Genomic DNA, 24,942 nt, shown 5'->3' with positions numbered 1-24,942 from the left:
GGAAAAGCCATCCGCGAGGCTCGCCATTTACACTGAGGCTAGGTGCTATGGGGAAGCTGACCACCCTAGCAAATCCCTTGCAAATCTGTTGCGCACTCGGCATGCATCAGGTTATGTTGCTGAGCTCCTGGACTTATTCAAACCCTTGTTTTCCACGCCAGAACTTTTAGATATCATGTCTTCCTTTTATGCTCAGTTATATTCCGCTAAACCGATTCATGGCTCAGCGACATTGACTGACTATTTTGAAATCATGCAACTGCTCTGGCTCGATCGTACTCATCGCGCCGATCTAGATTCGCCCATTAGTACTGAAGAAATTACGCAGGGTATCAGGAGCCTCCCGGTGACAAGGCACCTGGCCTAGATGGACTTACCACAGCTAGAGTTTTCTCCACTGCTGACCCCACACCTTCTAGCCATGTACCAAGCCTCTCAGTACACAAGCTCCTTAAACCGGATAAACCAGCCAATCTTTGCGATTCATATCGACGTCTTTCATTAATCATTTTTTACAATAAAATTTATGCCAAGGTCCTTGCAAATCGGCTGCTTCCCCCCTACCCATGATTGGAAGACCCGACCAGTCTGGCTTAATTCCTTGCCACTCAAGATCCCACAACCTCCGCACTGTCTTTGTGGTAGTGTACCACCTTGACCTTAGTATCTCAGCAGTCGCTGCCTTACTCGATGCCACTAAGGCGTTAAACTCCTTAGAGGGGCATACTTCTCCCCCCCCCTCTTGGCATGTGTTGGCATTGATCCTAGCTTCATTAAGCAAGTAAGGCACCTCTGCTCTCTTCCCACCACCCGGGTGCGCTTAAATAGGCTAATCTCCGATCCCGGTTACCCGGAGTATGCAGCAGAAGTGCCCACTGTCATTTCTCGTTCTCCCCATTGCAATGGAGCCATTGGAAGCGAGGATTCGGCAACACCAGGCAAATAGTGGCATTGGCTTCACCACCAGGGGCCTCGAGGTCTCGATGTATGCAAAGGATATTACATTACACACATGTGACCAATGGAGAAATCTGGCTCCCATGACATATGAGGTGGTGCAATTTGGCGGCTATTCAGGCATAAGAATTAAATGGGCTAAATCTATATTATTCTCCGTTACTGATAGTACAAAACTATTCCCAACCGAGTACTCATTGAAATGAGCAAAGGACACTGTTAGATACCTGGGCATATGGTTCAGTCGCGACATAGAAGAACTGTGGAGAGCAAACTACGGTCTGGCCATGACCTTCCTGGAGGACAGAGTACCTATATGGTCCAAACTACCCTTATCCATAGCTGGCCGCATTGCGACAGCAAAGATGATCATCCTTCCTAAATTCCTCTGTTTTTCTTAACCTCCCGCTCCTGGCTTCAAATGTTTGAAATCTAACATGTTGACTCTACTACGGTGTCCCGGGCACTCCTCACTCTACCACTTGCACAAGGTGGGCTCGGTGCACCAGACCAGACATTATACACCTACCTCACCCAATCTCAATTTCTTCACTTCTGATTGTACCCACTCCATTGCAACCACATACGGCCATTGAGCTAGACTGTGCCATGTCCATTCTTGACAGCATTATAGATGTAGATACCCTATAGAGCTCATAGGGCGGAGATTAACAAGGTCGATTTTATCTGCTGGGCATATTAGGGCCTGAGGAAAAGAGCAAGGCTGTCTCTCCTGTACACCCCTCCCATCCCACTTGCTAACAAACCCCTGATACCACAACTTCTGGCCCTCTTGTATACATGTACCAAGAAAGGTGGTAATGCTTTTAGAATGATGGATTTGTGCTTACACTGATCAGCCATTAAGTTATGCTTATGCTTATCTGGTGTTCTAGTTCATCGCATGATGTAGGCCATATATAGACTCCCAGAAGTGAACCTTCTAGAGACTAAAGTATACACACCTCTGACGTTTGTTCAGTCCTCCCATATAACAAATGTACCATTAAAATGTTTACCGTAAGGTTTTTATAATCTTTGTCTTATTCGCTACTGATTGTAAGCTGATTTTAAATTGTATGTATATCTTTTATGATCTAAGTAGATCGAAATAAAGATTGAAAATTGAAATTGAAAATGTACCATTAATATTGCTCTCTTTACCACTATCTATTAGTGACATTATCAGTGGGATCCGAAGGTATGCCATGTATTGGCTAAGGTCTTTTGTTATGTTATGTTATGTTAAATATTATTTATTCAGCGCACGTACGCACGTGGGCTTCATGGCGCTATCGAAGTTTGTGGGAACACAGCATAACACTTAAAGTACATTTGCGCAAGGGTACATCTCACACCTATTTAGGAATAAGCCTCTCTAAAAAAAACAAGTTTTAAAGGTTTGTCTGAAAGTAAGAAGGGTGTTACACTGTCTTAAAGATAAAGGGAGGGTATTCCATAAGGAAGCGGAAAGATAATGAAAACCGCTGCCACCCTGACGTTTTTTCTTAAATGAGGGGACCCTTAAAAGATCTTGATGGGCCGAACGAAGATTACGTGGGGGGGGTATATTTACATATCAGATTCTTTATGAATTTAGGACCCTTGCCCTGTAAAGCTTTAAAAATAATTCAAAAAACACAGTTGATGGACAGAATGTAGAACAATGTCATACATTCACCCCAGTACAAGGATCTGGGCCTAAATCCATCGTTTTTTTGCACTCCACACCACCCTGGGTTAGACACTGGCTATATGCAAATCAGCTCTGACCCTGTGCCCCATGGGAACAGTCCAGTCCGAACTACCAAGCCATGTCTTTCCCAGACCGGAATCAAGCATCCAAGGACCGGTTTCTGGCTATCAGCCTTCTTCAGCCTGGATAGCTTGACTCCAGTGGTGTGGAGAGCCTGGGACTCACGTCTGAGTATACCCAGCACACTCGGGGTGAAAATTGCAAAAAACACAGTTGATGGACAGAATGTAGAACAATGTCATACATTCACCCCAGTACAAGGATCTGGGCCTAAATCCATCGTTTTTTTGCACTCCACACCACCCTGGGTTAGACACTGGCTATATGCAAATCAGCTCTGACCCTGTGCCCCATGGGAACAGTCCAGTCCGAACTACCAAGCCATGTCTTTCCCAGACCGGAATCAAGCATCCAAGGACCGGTTTCTGGCTATCAGCCTTCTTCAGCCTGGATAGCTTGACTCCAGTGGTGTGGAGAGCCTGGGACTCACGTCTGAGTATACCCAGCACACTCGGGGTGAAAATTGCAAAAAACACAGTTGATGGACAGAATGTAGAACAATGTCATACATTCACCCCAGTACAAGGATCTGGGCCTAAATCCATCGTTTTTTTGCACTCCACACCACCCTGGGTTAGACAATGGCTATATGCAAATCAGCTCTGACCCTGTGCCCCATGGGAACAGTCCAGTCCGAACTACCAAGCCATGTCTTTCCCAGACCGGAATCAAGCATCCAAGGACCGGTTTCTGGCTATCAGCCTTCTTCAGCCTGGATAGCTTGACTCCAGTGGTGTGGAGAGCCTGGGACTCACGTCTGAGTATACCCAGCACACTCGGGGTGAAAATTGCAAAAAACACAGTTGATGGACAGAATGTAGAACAATGTCATACATTCACCCCAGTACAAGGATCTGGGCCTAAATCCATCGTTTTTTTGCACTCCACACCACCCTGGGTTAGACACTGGCTATATGCAAATCAGCTCTGACCCTGTGCCCCATGGGAACAGTCCAGTCCGAACTACCAAGCCATGTCTTTCCCAGACCGGAATCAAGCATCCAAGGACCGGTTTCTGGCTATCAGCCTTCTTCAGCCTGGATAGCTTGACTCCAGTGGTGTGGAGAGCCTGGGACTCACGTCTGAGTATACCCAGCACACTCGGGGTGAAAATTGCAAAAAACACAGTTGATGGACAGAATGTAGAACAATGTCATACATTCACCCCAGTACAAGGATCTGGGCCTAAATCCATCGTTTGTTTGCACTCCACACCACCCTGGGTTAGACACTGGCTATATGCAAATCAGCTCTGACCCTGTGCCCCATGGGAACAGTCCAGTCCGAACTACCAAGCCATGTCTTTCCCAGACCGGAATCAAGCATCCAAGGACCGGTTTCTGGCTATCAGCCTTCTTCAGCCTGGATAGCTTGACTCCAGTGGTGTGGAGAGCCTGGGACTCACGTCTGAGTATACCCAGCACACTCGGGGTGAAAATTGCAAAAAACACAGTTGATGGACAGAATGTAGAACAATGTCATACATTCACCCCAGTACAAGGATCTGGGCCTAAATCCATCGTTTTTTTGCACTCCACACCACCCTGGGTTAGACACTGGCTATATGCAAATCAGCTCTGACCCTGTGCCCCATGGGAACAGTCCAGTCCGAACTACCAAGCCATGTCTTTCCCAGACCGGAATCAAGCATCCAAGGACCGGTTTCTGGCTATCAGCCTTCTTCAGCCTGGATAGCTTGACTCCAGTGGTGTGGAGAGCCTGGGACTCACGTCTGAGTATACCCAGCACACTCGGGGTGAAAATTGCAAAAAACACAGTTGATGGACAGAATGTAGAACAATGTCATACATTCACCCCAGTACAAGGATCTGGGCCTAAATCCATCGTTTTTTTGCACTCCACACCACCCTGGGTTAGACACTGGCTATATGCAAATCAGCTCTGACCCTGTGCCCCATGGGAACAGTCCAGTCCGAACTACCAAGCCATGTCTTTCCCAGACCGGAATCAAGCATCCAAGGACCGGTTTCTGGCTATCAGCCTTCTTCAGCCTGGATAGCTTGACTCCAGTGGTGTGGAGAGCCTGGGACTCACGTCTGAGTATACCCAGCACACTCGGGGTGAAAATTGCAAAAAACACAGTTGATGGACAGAATGTAGAACAATGCCATACATTCACCCCAGTACAAGGATCTGGGCCTAAATCCATCGTTTTTTTGCACTCCACACCACCCTGGGTTAGACACTGGCTATATGCAAATCAGCTCTGACCCTGTGCCCCATGGGAACAGTCCAGTCCGAACTACCAAGCCATGTCTTTCCCAGACCGGAATCAAGCATCCAAGGACCGGTTTCTGGCTATCAGCCTTCTTCAGCCTGGATAGCTTGACTCCAGTGGTGTGGAGAGCCTGGGACTCACGTCTGAGTATACCCAGCACACTCGGGGTGAAAATTGCAAAAAACACAGTTGATGGACAGAATGTAGAACAATGTCATACATTCACCCCAGTACAAGGATCTGGGCCTAAATCCATCGTTTTTTTGCACTCCACACCACCCTGGGTTAGACACTGGCTATATGCAAATCAGCTCTGACCCTGTGCCCCATGGGAACAGTCCAGTCCGAACTACCAAGCCATGTCTTTCCCAGACCGGAATCAAGCATCCAAGGACCGGTTTCTGGCTATCAGCCTTCTTCAGCCTGGATAGCTTGACTCCAGTGGTGTGGAGAGCCTGGGACTCACGTCTGAGTATACCCAGCACACTCGGGGTGAAAATTGCAAAAAACACAGTTGATGGACAGAATGTAGAACAATGTCATACATTCACCCCAGTACAAGGATCTGGGCCTAAATCCATCGTTTTTTTGCACTCCACACCACCCTGGGTTAGACACTGGCTATATGCAAATCAGCTCTGACCCTGTGCCCCATGGGAACAGTCCAGTCCGAACTACCAAGCCATGTCTTTCCCAGACCGGAATCAAGCATCCAAGGACCGGTTTCTGGCTATCAGCCTTCTTCAGCCTGGATAGCTTGACTCCAGTGGTGTGGAGAGCCTGGGACTCACGTCTGAGTATACCCAGCACACTCGGGGTGAAAATTGCAAAAAACAGTTGATGGACAGAATGAAGAACAATGTCATACATTCACCCCAGTACAAGGATCTGGGCCTAAATCCATCGTTTTTTTGCACTCCACACCACCCTGGGTTAGACACTGGCTATATGCAAATCAGCTCTGACCCTGTGCCCCATGGGAACAGTCCAGTCCGAACTACCAAGCCATGTCTTTCCCAGACCGGAATCAAGCATCCAAGGACCGGTTTCTGGCTATCAGCCTTCTTCAGCCTGGATAGCTTGACTCCAGTGGTGTGGAGAGCCTGGGACTCACGTCTGAGTATACCCAGCACACTCGGGGTGAAAATTGCAAAAAACACAGTTGATGGACAGAATGTAGAACAATGTCATACATTCACCCCAGTACAAGGATCTGGGCCTAAATCCATCGTTTTTTTGCACTCCACACCACCCTGGGTTAGACACTGGCTATATGCAAATCAGCTCTGACCCTGTGCCCCATGGGAACAGTCCAGTCCGAACTACCAAGCCATGTCTTTCCCAGACCGGAATCAAGCATCCAAGGACCGGTTTCTGGCTATCAGCCTTCTTCAGCCTGGATAGCTTGACTCCAGTGGTGTGGAGAGCCTGGGACTCACGTCTGAGTATACCCAGCACACTCGGGGTGAAAATTGCAAAAAACACAGTTGATGGACAGAATGTAGAACAATGTCATACATTCACCCCAGTACAAGGATCTGGGCCTAAATCCATCGTTTTTTTGCACTCCACACCACCCTGGGTTAGACACTGGCTATATGCAAATCAGCTCTGACCCTGTGCCCCATGGGAACAGTCCAGTCCGAACTACCAAGCCATGTCTTTCCCAGACCGGAATCAAGCATCCAAGGACCGGTTTCTGGCTATCAGCCTTCTTCAGCCTGGATAGCTTGACTCCAGTGGTGTGGAGAGCCTGGGACTCACGTCTGAGTATACCCAGCACACTCGGGGTGAAAATTGCAAAAAACACAGTTGATGGACAGAATGTAGAACAATGTCATACATTCACCCCAGTACAAGGATCTGGGCCTAAATCCATCGTTTTTTTGCACTCCACACCACCCTGGGTTAGACACTGGCTATATGCAAATCAGCTCTGACCCTGTGCCCCATGGGAACAGTCCAGTCCGAACTACCAAGCCATGTCTTTCCCAGACCGGAATCAAGCATCCAAGGACCGGTTTCTGGCTATGGATGACGATGGATTTGGGCCCAGATCTTTGGACTGGGGTGAGTGTGTGACATTGATCCACATTCGGTCCATCACCTGTTGTGTTTGCATATTCCGCCCTAAGTGCGCTGGGGATGCCCAGACGTGGGTCCCAGGCACTCCACACCACTGGAGTCAAGCTAGCCGGGCTGATGAGAGGTGTTACCTCGAAACCGGTCCGGTCCTCGGATGCTTGATTCCGTTCTGGGAAGGACATGGCTTTTGTAGTTCGGACTGGACTGTTCCCATGGGGCACAGGTTCAGAGCTGATTTGCATATCGCCATTGTCTAACCCAGGGTGGTGTGGAGTGCAAAAAAACGATGGATTTGGGCCCAGATCTTTGGACTGGGGTGAGTGTGTGACATTGATCCACATTCGGTCCATCACCTGTTGTGTTTGCATATTCCGCCCTAAGTGCGCTGGGGATGCCCAGACGTGGGTCCCAGGCACTCCACACCACTGGAGTCAAGCTAGCCGGGCTGATGAGAGGTGTTACCTCGAAACCGGTCCGGTCCTCGGATGCTTGATTCCGTTCTGGGAAGGACATGGCTTTTGTAGTTCGGACTGGACTGTTCCCATGGGGCACAGGGTCAGAGCTGATTTGCATATCGCCATTGTCTAACCCAGGGTGGTGTGGAGTGCAAAAAAACGATGGATTTGGGCCCAGATCTTTGGACTGGGGTGAGTGTGTGACATTGATCCATATTCGGTCCATCACCTGTTGTGTTTGCATATTCCGCCCTAAGTGCGCTGGGGATGCCCAGACGTGGGTCCCAGGCACTCCACACCACTGGAGTCAAGCTAGCCGGGCTGATGAGAGGTGTTACCTCGAAACCGGTCCGGTCCTCGGATGCTTGATTCCGTTCTGGGAAGGACATGGCTTTTGTAGTTCGGACTGGACTGTTCCCATGGGGCACAGGGTCAGAGCTGATTTGCATATCGCCATTGTCTAACCCAGGGTGGTGTGGAGTGTAAAAAAACGATGGATTTGGGCCCAGATCTTTGGACTGGGGTGAGTGTGTGACATTGATCCACATTCGGTCCATCACCTGTTGTGTTTGCATATTCCGCCCTAAGTGCGCTGGGGATGCCCAGACGTGGGTCCCAGGCACTCCACACCACTGGAGTCAAGCTAGCCGGGCTGATGAGAGGTGTTACCTCGAAACCGGTCCGGTCCTCGGATGCTTGATTCCGTTCTGGGAAGGACATGGCTTTTGTAGTTCGGACTGGACTGTTCCCATGGGGCACAGGGTCAGAGCTGATTTGCATATCGCCATTGTCTAACCCAGGGTGGTGTGGAGTGCAAAAAAACGATGGATTTGGGCCCAGATCTTTGGACTGGGGTGAGTTAGTGACATTGATCCACATTCGGTCCATCACCTGTTGTGTTTGCATATTCCGCCCTAAGTGCGCTGGGGATGCCCAGACGTGGGTCCCAGGCACTCCACACCACTGGAGTCAAGCTAGCCGGGCTGATGAGGTGTTACCTCGAAACCGGTCCGGTCCTCGGATGCTTGATTCCGTTCTGGGAAGGACATGGCTTTTGTAGTTCGGACTGGACTGTTCCCATGGGGCACAGGGTCAGAGCTGATTTGCATATCGCCATTGTCTAACCCAGGGTGGTGTGGAGTGCAAAAAAACGATGGATTTGGGCCCAGATCTTTGGACTGGGGTGAGTGTGTGACATTGATCCACATTCGGTCCATCACCTGTTGTGTTTGCATATTCCGCCCTAAGTGCGCTGGGGATGCCCAGACGTGGGTCCCAGGCACTCCACACCACTGGAGTCAAGCTAGCCGGGCTGATGAGAGGTGTTACCTCGAAACCGGTCCGGTCCTCGGATGCTTGATTCCGTTCTGGGAAGGACATGGCTTTTGTAGTTCGGACTGGACTGTTCCCATGGGGCACAGGGTCAGAGCTGATTTGCATATCGCCATTGTCTAACCCAGGGTGGTGTGGAGTGCAAAAAAACGATGGATTTGGGCCCAGATCTTTGGACTGGGGTGAGTGTGTGACATTGATCCACATTAGGTCCATCACCTGTTGTGTTTGCATATTCCGCCCTAAGTGCGCTGGGGATGCCCAGACGTGGGTCCCAGGCACTCCACACCACTGGAGTCAAGCTAGCCGGGCTGATGAGAGGTGTTACCTCGAAACCGGTCAGGTCCTCGGATGCTTGATTCCGTTCTGGGAAGGACATGGCTTTTGTAGTTCGGACTGGACTGTTCCCATGGGGCACAGGGTCAGAGCTGATTTGCATATCGCCATTGTCTAACCCAGGGTGGTGTGGAGTGCAAAAAAACGATGGATTTGGGCCCAGATCTTTGGACTGGGGTGAGTGTGTGACATTGATCCACATTCGGTCCATCACCTGTTGTGTTTGCATATTCCGCCCTAAGTGCTCTGGGGATGCCCAGACGTGGGTCCCAGGCACTCCACACCACTGGAGTCAAGCTAGCCGGGCTGATGAGAGGTGTTACCTCGAAAGCGGTCCGGTCCTCGGATGCTTGATTCCGTTCTGGGAAGGACATGGCTTTTGTAGTTCGGACTGGACTGTTCCCATGGGGCACAGGGTCAGAGCTGATTTGCATATCGCCATTGTCTAACCCAGGGTGGTGTGGAGTGCAAAAAAACGATGGATTTGGGCCCAGATCTTTGGACTGGGGTGAGTGTGTGACATTGATCCACATTCGGTCCATCACCTGTTGTGTTTAAAAATAATTCAGCCGGCTTTAAATGCTACACTCTGGGCTACCGGCAGCCAGTGCAGATTTTCCAATTCGGGTCTAATGGATTGCCATTTAGGTTGTTTACTTATGAGCCTGGCTGCCTGGTTCTGGACATACTGTAATCTCTTAAGCTGACCTACTGGGAGGCCTAAATAAAGGCTATTAGAAAAATCAAGCCGAGATAGCACCAAAGCGATGATTACCTGAATCAGCGCTGAGTGAGTTAGAAAACGGGCAATTTTCTTTATTTTTCTCAGTTGGAAAAAACTAGATGAGACTACCATCCCTATATGGTTTTTAAGCGATAGATCCTCACTAACAGTCACCCCCAAGCTCTTAGCAGTGTGAGATTTAGTGGGAGGAGTTCCCATATCAGATGGCCAGAAGTGGGGTCCCCAACTAGTTTCACTTTTCCAGGATAAGTTCTGTCTTGCCCGGGTTGAGCGTAAGGTGGTTCAGATTCATCCATCTCTGGATATGGGACATAGCCACTGCATCAGGGGAGACCAGAGAGAAAACGAGTTGCAGGTCGTCTGCATAGTTAAAAATTGTAACTTTGTGGCTTCTCAAACAATACAATAGAGGGCGTAAATACAAATTAAAAAGTAGCGGGGACAAAGACGATCCTTGCGGAACTCCACAGGTAGAGACAGTTTTTGAGGTTGTAAACGTCCCCAATCGAACGGATTGAGAACGTTCAGAAATAAAAGATTTCATCCAGCTCAAGCCAGGGCCCCTGAGGCCAGCCTGCTCGACACGGTTGACAAGAATAGAAAAGTCAACTGTGTCGAACGCGGCCGACAAATCCAGGAGCACCAATGCTTGGTGAGCGTCTCTGTCTGCGTTGGATCTCAGGGTGTTCTGGACCGCCAGTATCACTGTCTCAGTTGAGTGGCATGGGCGAAAACCTGCCTGATTCGGTTCCAGATATTCAGTAGATTCAATAAAATTTGAAAGACAGTTAGAGACATGGGCTTCCAGAATTTTTGATAGATAGGGTAAAAGGGAAATCGGCCTATAATTTGTGAGATCATATGGGTCCATACCAGATTTTTTGGTTAAAGGAATCAGCAGAGCATGCTTAAACCCCCTAGGTACCTTGCCTTGTACAAGTGAGTCATACAATAAAGGGAGAATGCTTTGAGGGATAGCGAGTCCTATTTCTTTAAAAATATAGGGCGGGCAAATATCAGGAGATCCAGATTTGACACGGGTGAGAAGATCAGAAAGGTTTTGGAATCAATGGGGGAAAAGTGTCTAGTGCAGAGGGGTTATAAAATATGTCATCTATTTGAATTGAGGTAGGAGAACTAGTAATATTCTGTTTTATAGTGACAATTTTTTCCCTGAAAAAGTCGTTCAATGAATCACATAACCTTTGAGTAGGAATTTTTGGGGAAGCTGTCCTATCATCATTGCAAAAATTGTTCACTGTATCAAATATCTCCTTTGATTTATTCAAAGAGTTCATAATTTTCAATGAGAAGTAATCGGTTTTTTGAATAGGAAGGAAAGATGGCGTCAGCGTGAGCAGTTGCAGCGGCGGTGCTCTGAGACACTGGGCTGTCTCTATTCAGTACATGCTTTTCCACAATCTAGCCGAGTGATCAAGACCCCCGCATCTTGCATTTATTTCCCGTATCCTACATCCTGCATTTTCTGGAGCTACCAGCGCCATGGGCCGTCGGAGGGAAGGAAGAATCTGGAGGCGCTAAACCGGGCCGAGCTGTGCATTGGGAATGCCATCACGAATCTCGCATATGGGGGAAGTCCCAAATTGACCTCGACTTCGACCTAGCTTCGACCCTAGCTGCAAGTAGTTTTTACATTTACGTTTTGGCACATGGCACATGGCGTTGACATCGTTTTGCATTGAATTACACAGCAGAGGGACATATTTGCAGAAGGGCATATTAGCGTGCACACGTGCTATCTGCTATCTGCCATTGTCAGCTGATTGATTCGCGGGATTGCTAAAGCGAGTGAGTGTTCATCCTGTTCAACCTCTGCTGTTCAATTTATCCCCCGGATGACATTTTGACCTGAGCCCTTCACAATTTAAAAAACCTCTTGTGCCTTTGAGTCTAATTCCTGACCTTCGCCTATCATCGCGTTTTTGTTAAAGCCCTGATCAAAGCCTGGATCTTTCATTACCTTTAAAAACGTAACAGGCTCAGTAACTTTTCAGCCTTTCACTGCCCTTGAGACGCCGGAGCTTCTCTCCCCATCCGCCTCCCTTCGATTCTAGACTTCATCTGCAGACGGGAGAATACCGGACTTTAACTCTCACGCGCGCTGCGCTGTGTGTTTGAGCGCGCCCCACGTGTCCCACGTGTCCTGTGTCCTGTTGCCTGTTGCCAGGGAGACGCTCTGTAGGTGAAAAGAGGGCTGGGAAATCAATGGTGCTTAGGAGAAGGAGCAGATTTAAAACGCAGGAGAAGCAGTTTATTCCCCAATCGCTCTCTGCAAGTGAAACTGGAGCTGGAACTCGTGCTGTCTCATCTGTCTCATTGCTTTTATTGGGGACTGGAATTGTGACTGTGATTAATACTAGCTCTGTATTTATATCTGTGTCTATTTCTTTATCTGGCATACCTGCAAAACCAGCAAAACCAGCAAAACTAGCAAAACCAGACAAACCAGCAAAACCTCAAGTAAAACTTCAAATAGGGAAGAGCTACCCTCTCAACACTGGTTCTTTACAGAGAGAGCAGAGAACTTGTCTGAAGGAGCTTAAGGGCACAAAAGTTCAGAAGAAACGCACTACTACCCTGAAACAACTTTATTATAGGCACAAGAGGAAATTTCATGGGGGAAATCGGCAGGGTGCACTGACGTCAGTAAACTGTCTGAAATGGATTGTGATGCCCTTAAAGCCTTCTAAAGTTACAGATGTGGAAGGGAATACCGGAGAGAACAGGGAGGGCAAGGAGGACAGAGGGGAGAGGCTTACCCTGCTCACCCTGCAAGAGGAGCAAAAAGGCCAGAAAACACAAACGGGCAGTATATAACGCCGCTTTTAACAAGGAAAAAGGGGATGAGGTAGCCGAGATTCTACAGGGAGAGATATCGACCCAACAAGACCGTGAAAAAAACGCAGAAATGGAACTGACACCTGCCCAACACACAACTAACAGACATAAAGGTCCTGAAACCAGAGGAATTAGAGCAAAGGAGAAAGGCCTGGCAGGAGATGAGGTTCAAGATAAAGGAAGAATTAAAGATAAAAATATGGAAAAAAAGCTGGAAAAAGAAAGAGAAAAAACCAAGCGAAAGGAGAAAGAGAAAGAGAAAGAAAAGGAGAAAGAGGCTTGCAAAAAGGAGAAAGGGGTTGAAACGGAGGAAGATGCCAAATTGGAATTAATGGCCAAAAAAGCACAGAGATTACAGACTATAAAAAATTTAAAGGCAACTGCAAAAAATACCAGTATAATTGAGTCATCCCAGCCAAGAATATCCAATATATTCAGCCCTCTAAATAAGGATTGCCAGAGCGATGTACCAAATAATGGGGAAAAAATACAGATCCAAATGCAGAATAAGAACACTGAGGAGTGGAATGAAAGCTGTAAGGATGTTCAATGTATACCTCCAACCAATTTGGAGGGAAGTGGAGCTATAGGCACTGGCGAAGGAACTTGGAATGCAGATTCAAAAGTGACTTAGCAAGAGATAAGGGCACCTATAGAGTTAGACGTAGTAACATCAAATCAGAGAGAACAAATGGAGGAACTTGATAAAAAAAAAAGGGAACAAGGAAACAAAGGATCTGAACCCTTTTGTCAATGCTCCCAATTTGCAAGATCTTCCAGTGGGGAAGGAAGTACATTCAGCTAATTACCTCTCTCGGATGAAGATTCAGAATCCGAGGTATACGAAATAGGATTGTCTATCTCTAGTGACTCAAGCCAACTGAGCAATTCAAGAGAATCCAGTCCAAGCGCTCGAAGGGGCGCCGTATCTCTGGAGATCTCTGGCTCCAATGATTCAAGATTATCTAGCGAAATCAACACCAGGAAAAAAAGGAGTGTGGGGAAAAAAAGGTCAAAACACAAAAGAGAACGAAACGTGTTGAATGAGGAAACCACAGACCCTGGTAATAACACTGACTATGTCAAAAGTAGACCTAATCCCCCCCGAAAAAGCCCAAAGACTAAATCAACAGGGGAAACACCATGCCAAACCCTGAGCGTACAAGAAAACAAAGATAGACACCAAAAAACTACGGAGCCCTCGTTGAGCCAGGTGCTCAGCTCAATAAAAAACTTCCATGAGGATGTGAAAAAAGACAGTCAAAAGAACCGCATGGCCATTGAAAAATTACAAGGAGCAGTGAGGAAAGTGGGCAGTATTTGCTTCGAGATCTCTGAAAGAATGGTCATGATGGAAACCCGTACTGAGAATCTTGAAACCGATGTTGCAACGCTTCAAAAAAAGGAAACAGAACAAGATGGAACAATAAGGGATCTTATGGCCAAAGTGGAAGATCATGAAAACAGATCCAGAAGGAATAATCTAAGGTTTCTTGGAATTCCAGAGAATTTTGAGGGAAGCGATGCTAGAGGGGCAATGGTTAACATACTCAAAACATCGTTTCCGGAATTGGAAGCCTGGGATATGGAAAGGGAAGTCCAGCGGGCCCATCGTTTTCCTCTAATGCTATCAAAAAACTCTAACAAGCAAAATCAATATCCCAGGGCAATGCTGGTCTGCTTTGGGAATTTTCTCCTCCGTGAAAAAATCTACGACCTTGCAAGACCTACCACCCAAAGAGAGCATAAGGGGTTCAAATTTTTTGTCAGACCGGACTTCGCTCACGCCACCGTGGAGCGAAGATGGAAAATGCGTCAGCTATTTGGACCCTTTGAAAAAGTTGGAGCAAAAGTATTCTTGCAAAATCCGGCACGCCTGAAAATTATCTTTAAAGGTGCAACAAGAAGCTTCAACAGCGAAATACAGGCGGAGGACTATCTTCGAGAAATTTCAGAGATAACCTCTCGAAATCCAGGGAAATAATCTAAATCAGATTTATAGACTTGTAGACTTAAAGACTTGTTGTAAAAGGAATATATAAGATGAAGGAACTATTGCAATGTATATCAAGTAGAAGGTATATATTGGGAAAGCGTGGACTTTTAGCGGAATGGCTGAACGATTTGGGTAAATTAAGTCTGAAAAATTATTAAAAAATTTAGGCTTCGGGTCAACTATAAAAAATAAGCATAAAACTTATACTAACAAACTAGCCTAGTTCGCAGAGCCTGCTTGCACGGATGTCGCACCCGTGGTCCAGACAGGCCCAGGTATCCTTCAAAGGTGGTGGTGGGTGGGGGGGGAAAGGGGAGGGGGGAAGGCCGGACAGGTTAGACATACAGGGAAGTAAATCTATGTCAATAAGAACTATGGAAATACCTATAGGGATCACAGGAAACCAGATTGTCTGTGATATAAAATATGGCACTCTTTTATTAGGATCATGGCTGGGATAAAAATATTATCTCTGAATATTTGTGGTCTGAACGATCTTAAGAAAAGGCAAATGGTCGCAATTGGTCTACAAAATTGGGGAGCCAATGTTGTATGTATGCAGGAGACGCATATTGAAGGGTCCCAGAGCCAGTTGTTAGATACACTAGGGTATAAACGGGTGTGTGCTACCTCACAAGGGGTTAAAATTCGGGGGGTTGCCATTCTGGCTAAATGGAGTGGATTGGTGTTTAACAAATCTAAAGCTGATAAGTTTGGCCGCTGGGCTATTACCGAATGCAGCTATCAAACAGGGCAAAAAAATCACAATTTGTGCTATTTATGGGAGCAATACAGATGACCCCAGGGTTTTCGATGAGGTCTCTAATGAACTTTCACACTGGCCTCTTCCGGTGTTGGTTTGTGGGGATTTTAATATAAACCTCCCGGCTAACTGGTCTTTAAACGATGAATGGGTCTATAAAGGACACAAACCTAAAGTATTTCGCTCTCTTAAGGATTTGTGTCTTGTACATGGACTTGTAGATAGCTGGCAGACGTCAAATACTAACACCGGGGACTTGGATATACCTTTTATTCAAATCCACACCACACGCACACCAGAATTGACTATATTTTACTCTCAAATTCACTATTCAGGAATTCCCAAATTGTTAAATTGCCCCGGGTACTATCTGACCATAACCCCCTTCTCTGTACACTGACTATTAGGCTAGCTAAATCAGAGCCTACTCTGTGGTCATTTGAAAAAGCACTACTGAACGACCTTCAGTATTGTATCCACATGAAAGACTGGATACCCAAGTTCCTAGCAGAAAACATTAATAGTACGTCAATAGAGGTTGTTTGGGACACATTGAAAGCAGGGGCCCGGGGTGAGACTATGTCATATTCCCTCAGAGCAAACAGGCGAGAGAAAGAGGAGATGCAGAGGCTGCAGGATGAGCTTATGCTAGCTGAAGTAGGGCTCATCAGTGTCACTAGCAATAGAGACTCAACTGGGGACATCTCTAGCACCTTAGCCCAAGTAGCAGTTGCCAAGGCAGCAATTACCAATATGTTTTCAGATAAGGCAATCCGGAAAGCCACGGCACGAAAAGAATTAATATATGAAGTCAATGAGCAAGTGGGTCATCAATTGGCGGTGCGATTGCGACAACAGGTCAATGCTAATCTAATAAGGGAAATTATAGACCCAGTGGAAGGCCAGTTAAAAGACTCAGAGCTGATTAAGCAAGCATTTTGGAGGTTTTATAAAGAACTATATACAGATAATGGCAATGAAGATATTACAGAAATAGAAAGGTACTTAGAGAATTGTGATATCGTAAAGTTTGAGGTAAATACGCAGCTGGCTCTAGAGGAAACTCCGAATATGGAAGAGGTATTGACCTCAGTTAATAGCCTCCCTAAAGGAAAGGCAACAGGTCTGGACAGTATTCCCTCGGAGTTCTATAGCACATTTATAGACGAAATCAAACACATATTTAGAGACTTGATTATCCATATTTTCTCCGGGGGGGAACCTCCTAGCTCCTGGTCCAGCGCCAAAATTGTGATTTTCGCTAAAAAGGGGAACCCCCAGAACATTTAGGATCATATCGCCCCATAACCCTTATAAATGCTGATTCTAAAATATATTCCAAAATCTTGGCAAATCGAATTGCCCCTATAATACACAATGTAATCGTCAAAAGCCAGCACGGTTTTGTCCCTGGAAGGTCAACGATCAATCATATCCAGAGGGTAATAACACTTTTTGATGGAACAGAAACTACAGGAGACCCTATGGCCCTGATCCTTTTGGATGCAGAGAAGGCCTTTGATAGGGTCTCCTGGCAGTTTCTCTGGAAAGCAATGGCGATGATGGTATTTCAAAACAAGTTTATTCAGGCGATAAAAAAAAATGTATAATAATCCTAGGGCTGTTGTATCCATCAATGGAAGTCTAACTAAGGAAATCGCCATCTCCAGGGGAACACGTCAGGGGTGCCCTTGCTCGCCATTGCTCTTTGCAATATATATAGATTCCTTTATTCGTTATTTGGAGAAAAATAATCATATAACCCCCATTATATCACAGGGGTATACAACAAAAACATTAGCATACGCTGATGATATTGCTATAGTTACCGCAGACCCCATAGTAGCAATGTTGATCATTGAGGCCGAGGCTAGGAAATTTGGGCTGGTCTCTGGGTACGCGCTAAATCAAGGAAAGACACAAATTGTTTTAAATCAAAAAATTGTGATGGATGACCCTAGGGTGGTGAAGGGAGCGACATACCTGGGTAACACAATCTCTTCAAAGCTAGAGGAAGTAGTGGACCTAAATCTTAAGCCAATGCTGAACACGATACAAAAGGATCTACGACGGTTAGACAATCTTCACCTGTCCATCATCGGAAGAGCAAATGCAATTAAAATGGTGTACTTTCTTAAAATATTATATTTATTCAGGGCAATTTGCCTAGAGTTCTCTAATCAGTGGTTTACAACAATGGAACGTACCTTTTCTAGATTTATATGGTCATACGCTCAACCCCGTCGAGCATATAAATATCTTACCCTACCTAAGGACAGAGGTGGGTTAGCACTTCCCAATTTAAGGAGATATTACTGGTCATGTGTATTACTTTACAGTAAGGAATTATTGCAAGGGGGGAACAACATAGAGCTACATACCGCTTCAATCTTTCAGCTATTGGTGGGGAATTCCTGCTATGGCTACTTTTGGAGACACATACATGACAGTTACCACAAAAAGGTCAAATTCAAGACTCTCTATAGCTGTTTTAAGGTATGGAAGGCGGTAAAAAAAAGTACTAGGCATAGGACGATTCTCATATTACACTACGGTACTAAACAACCCAACTCTTCCACCAATAATCTTTAAAGATAATTGCGTTAATAAATGGTATAATTTAGGAATTACACAACTTGGGGATTTTTATACCAATCAGGGGATTAAATCGTTTGAAGTTCTGAAGGGAGAATTTGGTTTAGACTGGCGGGATTTTTTTAAATATCTCCAAATTAGGGACTTCCTAACTCACAAATCTGGAGCAAGGACACTCTGGGAACAATCTATTGTAGTGGAGACAATTATACATTCAAGGAACCAGTCAATAGGTGGAGTGTATGTGTCATTGCTGGACAGGTTCCCGGATAATCTAGATAAAACGGCAATGAGGTGGCAAGGTAAACTCGAGATTTCTAAAGAAGGATTTTTGTACTCCTATCAGCTAGCTCAAACCATTCTTATTTCGACTAGACTCCAGGCACAATTTTATAAAACCTGTTTTTTTCTTTACTATACACCCGATAAAATTGCAAAATGGGGAACCAGTAATGGGATTTGCTGCCCGAGATGCAATCTATTTAAGGCAGACTCCATCCATATCTTTGCCTCTTGCCCGGTGTTAATACCTTTGATACAAAGTATAGAGAGGTTTCTAACTTCAGTTCTTCACAGAAAGGTTGCCTTGTCACCAGAGGTAATGGTACTTGGGGTGGAGGATCCAGATAATCTTGAGAGCGGCCACGATTTTATATTTGTTGCTATGGCTGTTTGGCGGCTATGCCTAGCCTCGGCTTGGCTAGACCCGCTACCACCTACTTTCCAACAGTGGCTAGCTAGGCTCTTAGCTGTGCATAATATTGAGACAGCTATTTATAAGCGTAAAAGCAGACGGCGATGTGAAAGCGTTATGAAAATCTGGACTCCTCTCACACACTGGCGAGCTCTACAAAACTGATTTATTATCGATACTGTAATGTATTCATGCTACTGCTTTAATTGGTTTTCTCGTGATGCTGGGAATATATTTTATTTTGTAAATTCTCTATAATGTATATTTATTTTTGTCAAACACAACGAAAAGTTCATGATGTTAATGAACATAAAGTCTGTCTGTCCGGGGCGGGGGATAAATATGTAAAAATCAATAAAAACATATAAAAAAAAAGAGAAGTAATCGGTTTTATGCTGTAAGAGGGTTTTTTTGGTATATTTTCTTAGCGGAACAATAAATCTCTTTATCCTGTGGTAGATAGTTAGCTCTCCATTTCCTTTCTTTTTGTCTGATCTCAAGTTTTAATTTCTTCAATTCTGGAGTGAACCATTTATGGGCCTCCCTGCCTCGTGATCTAGGAAAGCTTACTAGAGGAGCATGAGAATCTGCAGCTTGGCACAACCATTGTGAAAATATCTTTTCTCTAGATTCTATGTCCTCACATTGAGAGGGAAAGGTAGTGGCCAGAGTATTTAAGAATGCCGGTAGATCTAAGGACTTCCATTTCCGGATGTTTCTGCCCGCCTGTAGTCTAGGTTTGACAGTTCCATTGATTGTCAATGAAAAATGTATAAAAAATGGTCTAACCAACTGCAAGGACATATAGAGGGAAAAGATAAAGACAAATTATATGACCAAATTTGATCAAGACTATGGCCCTTCTGATGGGTGGAAAAATGTATATGTTGTTTCAAATTAATGTCCAGTAGAAGGTCCTTCAGTTCTGCTGCTTGAGAATCTAAGGCCACATCATCAAACCAGTAATTCAGGTCCCCTATTAAGAGAAGTTTAGAATAATTGATGACACAGGAAGCCAATTGTTCAGCTAGCAGAGAGGGAAACGTGGCCATATACTGAGGAGGGCGATACAATAAAATTAATAATAACGCCCCACTATCAGTGTCTAGTTTGAAGACAATATTTTCTGTATTCGGGAGCAGCAAAGATGGGAGTTCTCGGAACCGATGAGTTTTAAGAATAATAGCAGCTACTCCCCCCTGTTTTGCTCTGTTTATGCTCTCCCATTTCATCCCTACATGCCTCAATGAGGCTATAAAATAAATACAGAAACTGACATCAGCATACTAATCCAGTGCCTTATATAGCTATTGCCAGGGGGAAAAGGTTCCGGATAAAGTGTGGCACCTGAAGGGTAGTCATAAGGTGAGGAATCTGCAGGAAGATCTAATATCCACCAAAAATGTGGTCACTTAAGTTAACTTTTTCTTTTCTCCCCTGCTTGCCCTTCAAAGCTTGTTGAGTGATCGGTTTTTTTACACTTGAGGGCCTTTTAATTTATAGGTTTACTACTCTGAAGTGTACAGTTCAGGGGACTAGCTGTTGCTAGGATTTACTGGTGCAAATAGTTTCCAAACAAATTATCTCCAGATAGATTTGGTCTTTGCTATGAGATTGGCTAATAAGAATTTCTCTACAAAGCATTTGGAATAGTTTGAGCTGCTGTTGGGTATTCTAGTTTCATAACATTTTTTTAAATTGTATTATCTATTCCGTGCCATCTTTTTCTCCTAGCCTCTCTGGAGGTGGGATGTTTGGAACTGGTGTCATGGGCGTTGGATTGAGTCTTTTCGTCATAACTGGTGACAAATTCACTGCTACACCTAGTTATAGGGAATAGAAACATTTCTGGATCCAGTATGACTACTAGGGATATTTTATTAGGTAGTACATTTGGTGAGAGGTACCTTGTTCATTACAAAAAACATCACTTAAGGTGAATGGCTTTTGTTTGGGAGCTGTAAAATGTATATTTCCATACAAATGATCTTTAAACCGCAGGTGGACTCTTTCTGACCCGTAGCCTTTATTTACATGCAGAAAAAGGTATAGCGCAGGGCTGGTTCTGTCATTGGCCCAGAAAGGTGAGTGAGAGCACAGGCATAGCGAAGGAACAGCTTTTAGGTTCTGTTTTCAGACGGAATTGTTTCTCGCTGAAACATCTGAAATCAGGGTTGCACTGCTTTTGTCTAACAAAGTCACACTGACGTTAATCCGCTTCCTTTATTAATCTCCATTTATGTGCCTAAAAACGTGCATCATTTTGGAGTCCATGTAACATCTTTTTTCAAAATTTTAGGAAGAGCACAATCGTGAGGCTATTATTTCGCTTCTATGAACCGCAGATGGGAAACATTTACGTGAGTGGTCAGAACATACAAGACGTCAGCTTGGAAAGTTTGCGGAAGTCCATTGGTGTGGTACCCCAGGTATTGCTCTATTTTATTTACTATTATGCTTTAGATATTGTTGCAGTTTTCCTGTTCTAAGCCGTCATTGTCATAAAGATGCTAAAAAAAAACTAATGTTCCTGTTTGTGGTCAGGAAGGAGATTTGATCTAATTTTAGTTCCTTACCTTCCCTAAGACCTGGTTCTTCTGACGTAAGCACTTGACTGAAAATCATGTGATTCTAATGCAGTAACTATCTACTAATGCCTCAAACTGCAGATTAATGTTCAAATGTGTGAACATATCCTCATTTCTGTTACCTGATGCCACAGAACCTAGACCCAGGTGCAGAATATTGTTGTGTGTGCAACATCTTATCTGTGTGATGTTCTGTTGCAATAAAAATGTTGTGTTGTGTGGTGTTCCGCTGCTCATTGATGCTAGGTTTGTGCTGTATCTAATACATAAAATAAAACCGGTCTAGTGTTGTAGTCACAGTTACTTCTGAGTTATATGTTCACTATACCTATATCCTTACATTTGAAAAATATTTTATTAGTGGCAATCAAAGTGTTTGTCTGAAGATAGTTATTTCAAGTAATGAAAGTAAATCAAAAATGTTTGACATTAATAAGTCAAGGAATGTGAGCAAATGTGACAAGTTAACAAGATTTAAAGCCATTGTTATTGCTCATTCACTTTGTAAGCAATAAAGATCCCTTTAAACCTTGCTCTCTTGTCACATTTGCTCTGCTTTCAGAGGCAGAGGTCAAATGCCAATCTTCCGTCTAGCTCGCCCGAATTAAACCTGGCTCGCAAATACGAGTGGATTTTTCGAGCCCTGATAAAACCATCTAAGAATAATGTGTCAAGTCCACCCATGGGCCATGAGGGACCTCCTTGGTAGCTCTGCTAAGCCAACCAAGATTAGTAGGTGGAAAGTACCCAGGAGCAAATCTTGATGGCACCACATGAGTATTATCTTGAGTCTACCAAGGAGCCAATATAGAGACAACGGGCTAGCTCTGAATTGATGACACTGTTGGCCCATCAGTGCACCATTGAAAGAGGTCAGAGGCTCAAGCATAGCATTAAAGTTAAGCAACCATGGAAACTCAAGGGGTAGGAGAGAAAAGATTAAGCCGGCCAGACAACAAGCACCCAATAATGATACTGCTACCATGGTACAAATGAGCAATAAACCAGTAAGAGAAAAAACAACCTTGTGCAACATGAGAAACATTCAGGACAATAAAATAGTATTGCACAAATGTCACTGTAAACGGTTTTCACATCAAAGGAGATCTTTCAACTGATAAATGCCAGCGAAAGTGGCTAGATATTAGAAAACGATTCTGTATCCTTTCCACTATGCAGTCATCAGTAAAAGCTCTGCATTTTTTCGTTCAATGGAAACAGCGTTCGCTCCATCATGAGATTTTCAGACCTCTTCCCTTGGATATCTCTAACTCAGCAGTGTGCAGTAATACATTTAAGGCACCCTTGCTCACCACTGAGTGAGAGTGCAGGGGGTTTCATTGTTGAAGTAGGGAGAATAGGTGAAACACCACCCACTCTGCAGAATTTTATGCTTGGTCCCTGCCTTTCATTTTTAAATACCAGTGTTTTGCATTGTGTACAAATCCTGTATTACAGTTTATAAATCACATTTAGCACCTCAACCTGAGGAGTTAAAATGATGTCCCGTTTTCTCCCCTGCATCCATTGACCCACCTAGCTAAGCCTCTTATGTGACCTGATCTAGTATGAGGGTCACCGCTGCTGCAAAGAACCTGCACCAACCTAGAGCCCTTAAAATTAACCAGGCCAGCCTAGACTATCAAGCAATTAGTTTTAATTATCACAAAATATTGACTTGTTGATTCCCAGTCTTTTTCAGGAACAGAGATGAAAATGTTTCAATCAATCATTGGGGTTTCCAAGCAGTCTGAGTCTTGCCACTGAGCTTTGTATTGTCTGTAGCCTCTTCATGAGGGGTGAGGTGATTACTATGTAGAGTGTATTTCTATAGTCCAGTCTGCTGGTGACGAGGGCCTGGGTCATGGTCCTTCTGGTGGTGACTTGCAGCCACGCGAAGAGCTTGTGGGTCATGCTTAGGGTGGAAGCAGGCAGATGAAACTACATTGACCTGTTTCTTCGTAGAAATCTTGCTGTCTAGGATGATGCCAAGGTTGCGGGCATGGTCTGTTGGAGTGGGGGTGGGCCCAGTTCCATGGGCCTCAATGCATTGTTTAATGGCGAGGTGTCATTCCTAAAGATGAGGACTTCCGTCTTGTCCATGTTGAGTTTGAGACCATTGTCCTTCATCCAGTCAGCGACGTTCCTCAAACATTTGTGTAAGTTGGCTCTGGTGGTGGAGGGATCTTCTGTCAGCGAGAGGTTGAGCTGAGTATCATTGGTGTAGGAAATGATGTTGAGTTTCTGTGATCTGATGGTGCTGGCCAGCGGCGTCATCTAGGTGTTGAAGAGGGTGGGGCTGTGGGTCGATCTTTGGGGTACGCCGCTGATCATCTTTTTGAGCTCCGAGGTGAACGGTGGGAGCCAGATTCTCTCAGTGAGGTATAAATCGATCCATCCGAGGGCGTCTCTCAAGCTTCCAATGTGGCGGAGTTTTTTGATCAGGATGTGATGTGAGACAGTGTCAACAACGGCAGATAGGTCCAGAAGGATGAGGGCTGCAATTTTGCCATGGTCCAGGAATGCCCTGATGTCGTCAGTGGCTGCAATCAGGACTGTCTTGATGCTGTGGTTGGCTCAACAAACTGATTGGGAGAGGTCCAGGAGATTGTTGTGGTCCATGTGTTTGGTAAGTTGCTGGTTGATCACTTTCTCGAGGACCTTGCTGGAAAGGGGAGTAGAGATATGGAACTATAGTTATTTGCATCTGCTGGATCTGCAGATGGTTTCTTCAGGACGGACCTCACTTCAGCGTATTTCCAGTGCTCAGGGTAGGAGACCGAGGTGATGGAAGTGTTCCAGATTTTCCCGGGATTGTTGCCAATTGTCTGCTTTCCAGGTTGAAGACCTGGTGAGGACTGTGGTCCGTGGGTCCTCCTGATTGTACTGAGTTCATTATGGAGATTGCGGCTTAGTGGGTGAGCCTGTGTTCGAGGATTATGTTCGTGAGTGAGAGCAAGTAGATACAGCGGTGGCTGGAGGTTGGGGCTCGAAGTTTTCATATATGGCTGAGATCTTGTTGAGGAAGAAGTCTGCCAGGGTGTCACACAGTTCTTGTGAGGGTGTAATGTCGTTCACGATAGCTGGGGATTGGAGAATTCCTTCACAGTGGTGAAGAGTTACTAGCTGTTGTTTGTGCTGGTTTCAATGCGGTCTGCTAGGGCGTTCTTCTTTGTTTCTTTCCGGAGTTGATGGTAGAGGTAAAGTGCTGTCTTGAAGGCAGTGCAGTCTTCCGTCTTATTGCTGGTGTGCCACTTCCTCTAGAGTTACAGACAGTTGCACTTGGTAGATTTTAGGTCTTTGGTGTACCAGCTAGTTCTTTTGGTGGGTCCTTTGGATTTTGCTCACTTGGCGGGGGAGATTCTGTCAGCGCATTCTGTGATCCACTGGGAGAAGTATTTTGCTGTCAGCCGTGGGTTGGATGTTGAGTCTGGAAGGTGGAGCTGAGTGTTGTTCCACTTGGCTTCTGTTATCTTTTTTCA

General features: G+C 45.3%; 1 protein-coding gene across 1 annotated transcript in view; it reads left to right on the top strand.

The window, feature by feature from the left end:
- The window catches only part of ABCB7 (ATP binding cassette subfamily B member 7), a 796,257-nt gene that overhangs the window by 593,867 nt on the left and 177,448 nt on the right, over window positions 1-24,942 (top strand). Inside the window, exon 12 of the mRNA XM_086918402.1 lies at window positions 21,172-21,301. Within this exon, the coding sequence (XP_086774528.1) occupies window positions 21,172-21,301 (130 nt within the window). The remainder of the gene's footprint in view (window positions 1-21,171; window positions 21,302-24,942) is intronic.

Source organism: Lissotriton vulgaris, chromosome 4_1, assembly GCF_964263255.1.
Source record: "Lissotriton vulgaris chromosome 4_1, aLisVul1.2, whole genome shotgun sequence".
Lineage (NCBI taxonomy): Eukaryota > Metazoa > Chordata > Amphibia > Caudata > Salamandridae > Lissotriton > Lissotriton vulgaris.
The sequence above is the reverse complement of the archived record's forward strand: the minus strand, read 5'-3'. Positions and strand labels throughout refer to the sequence as shown.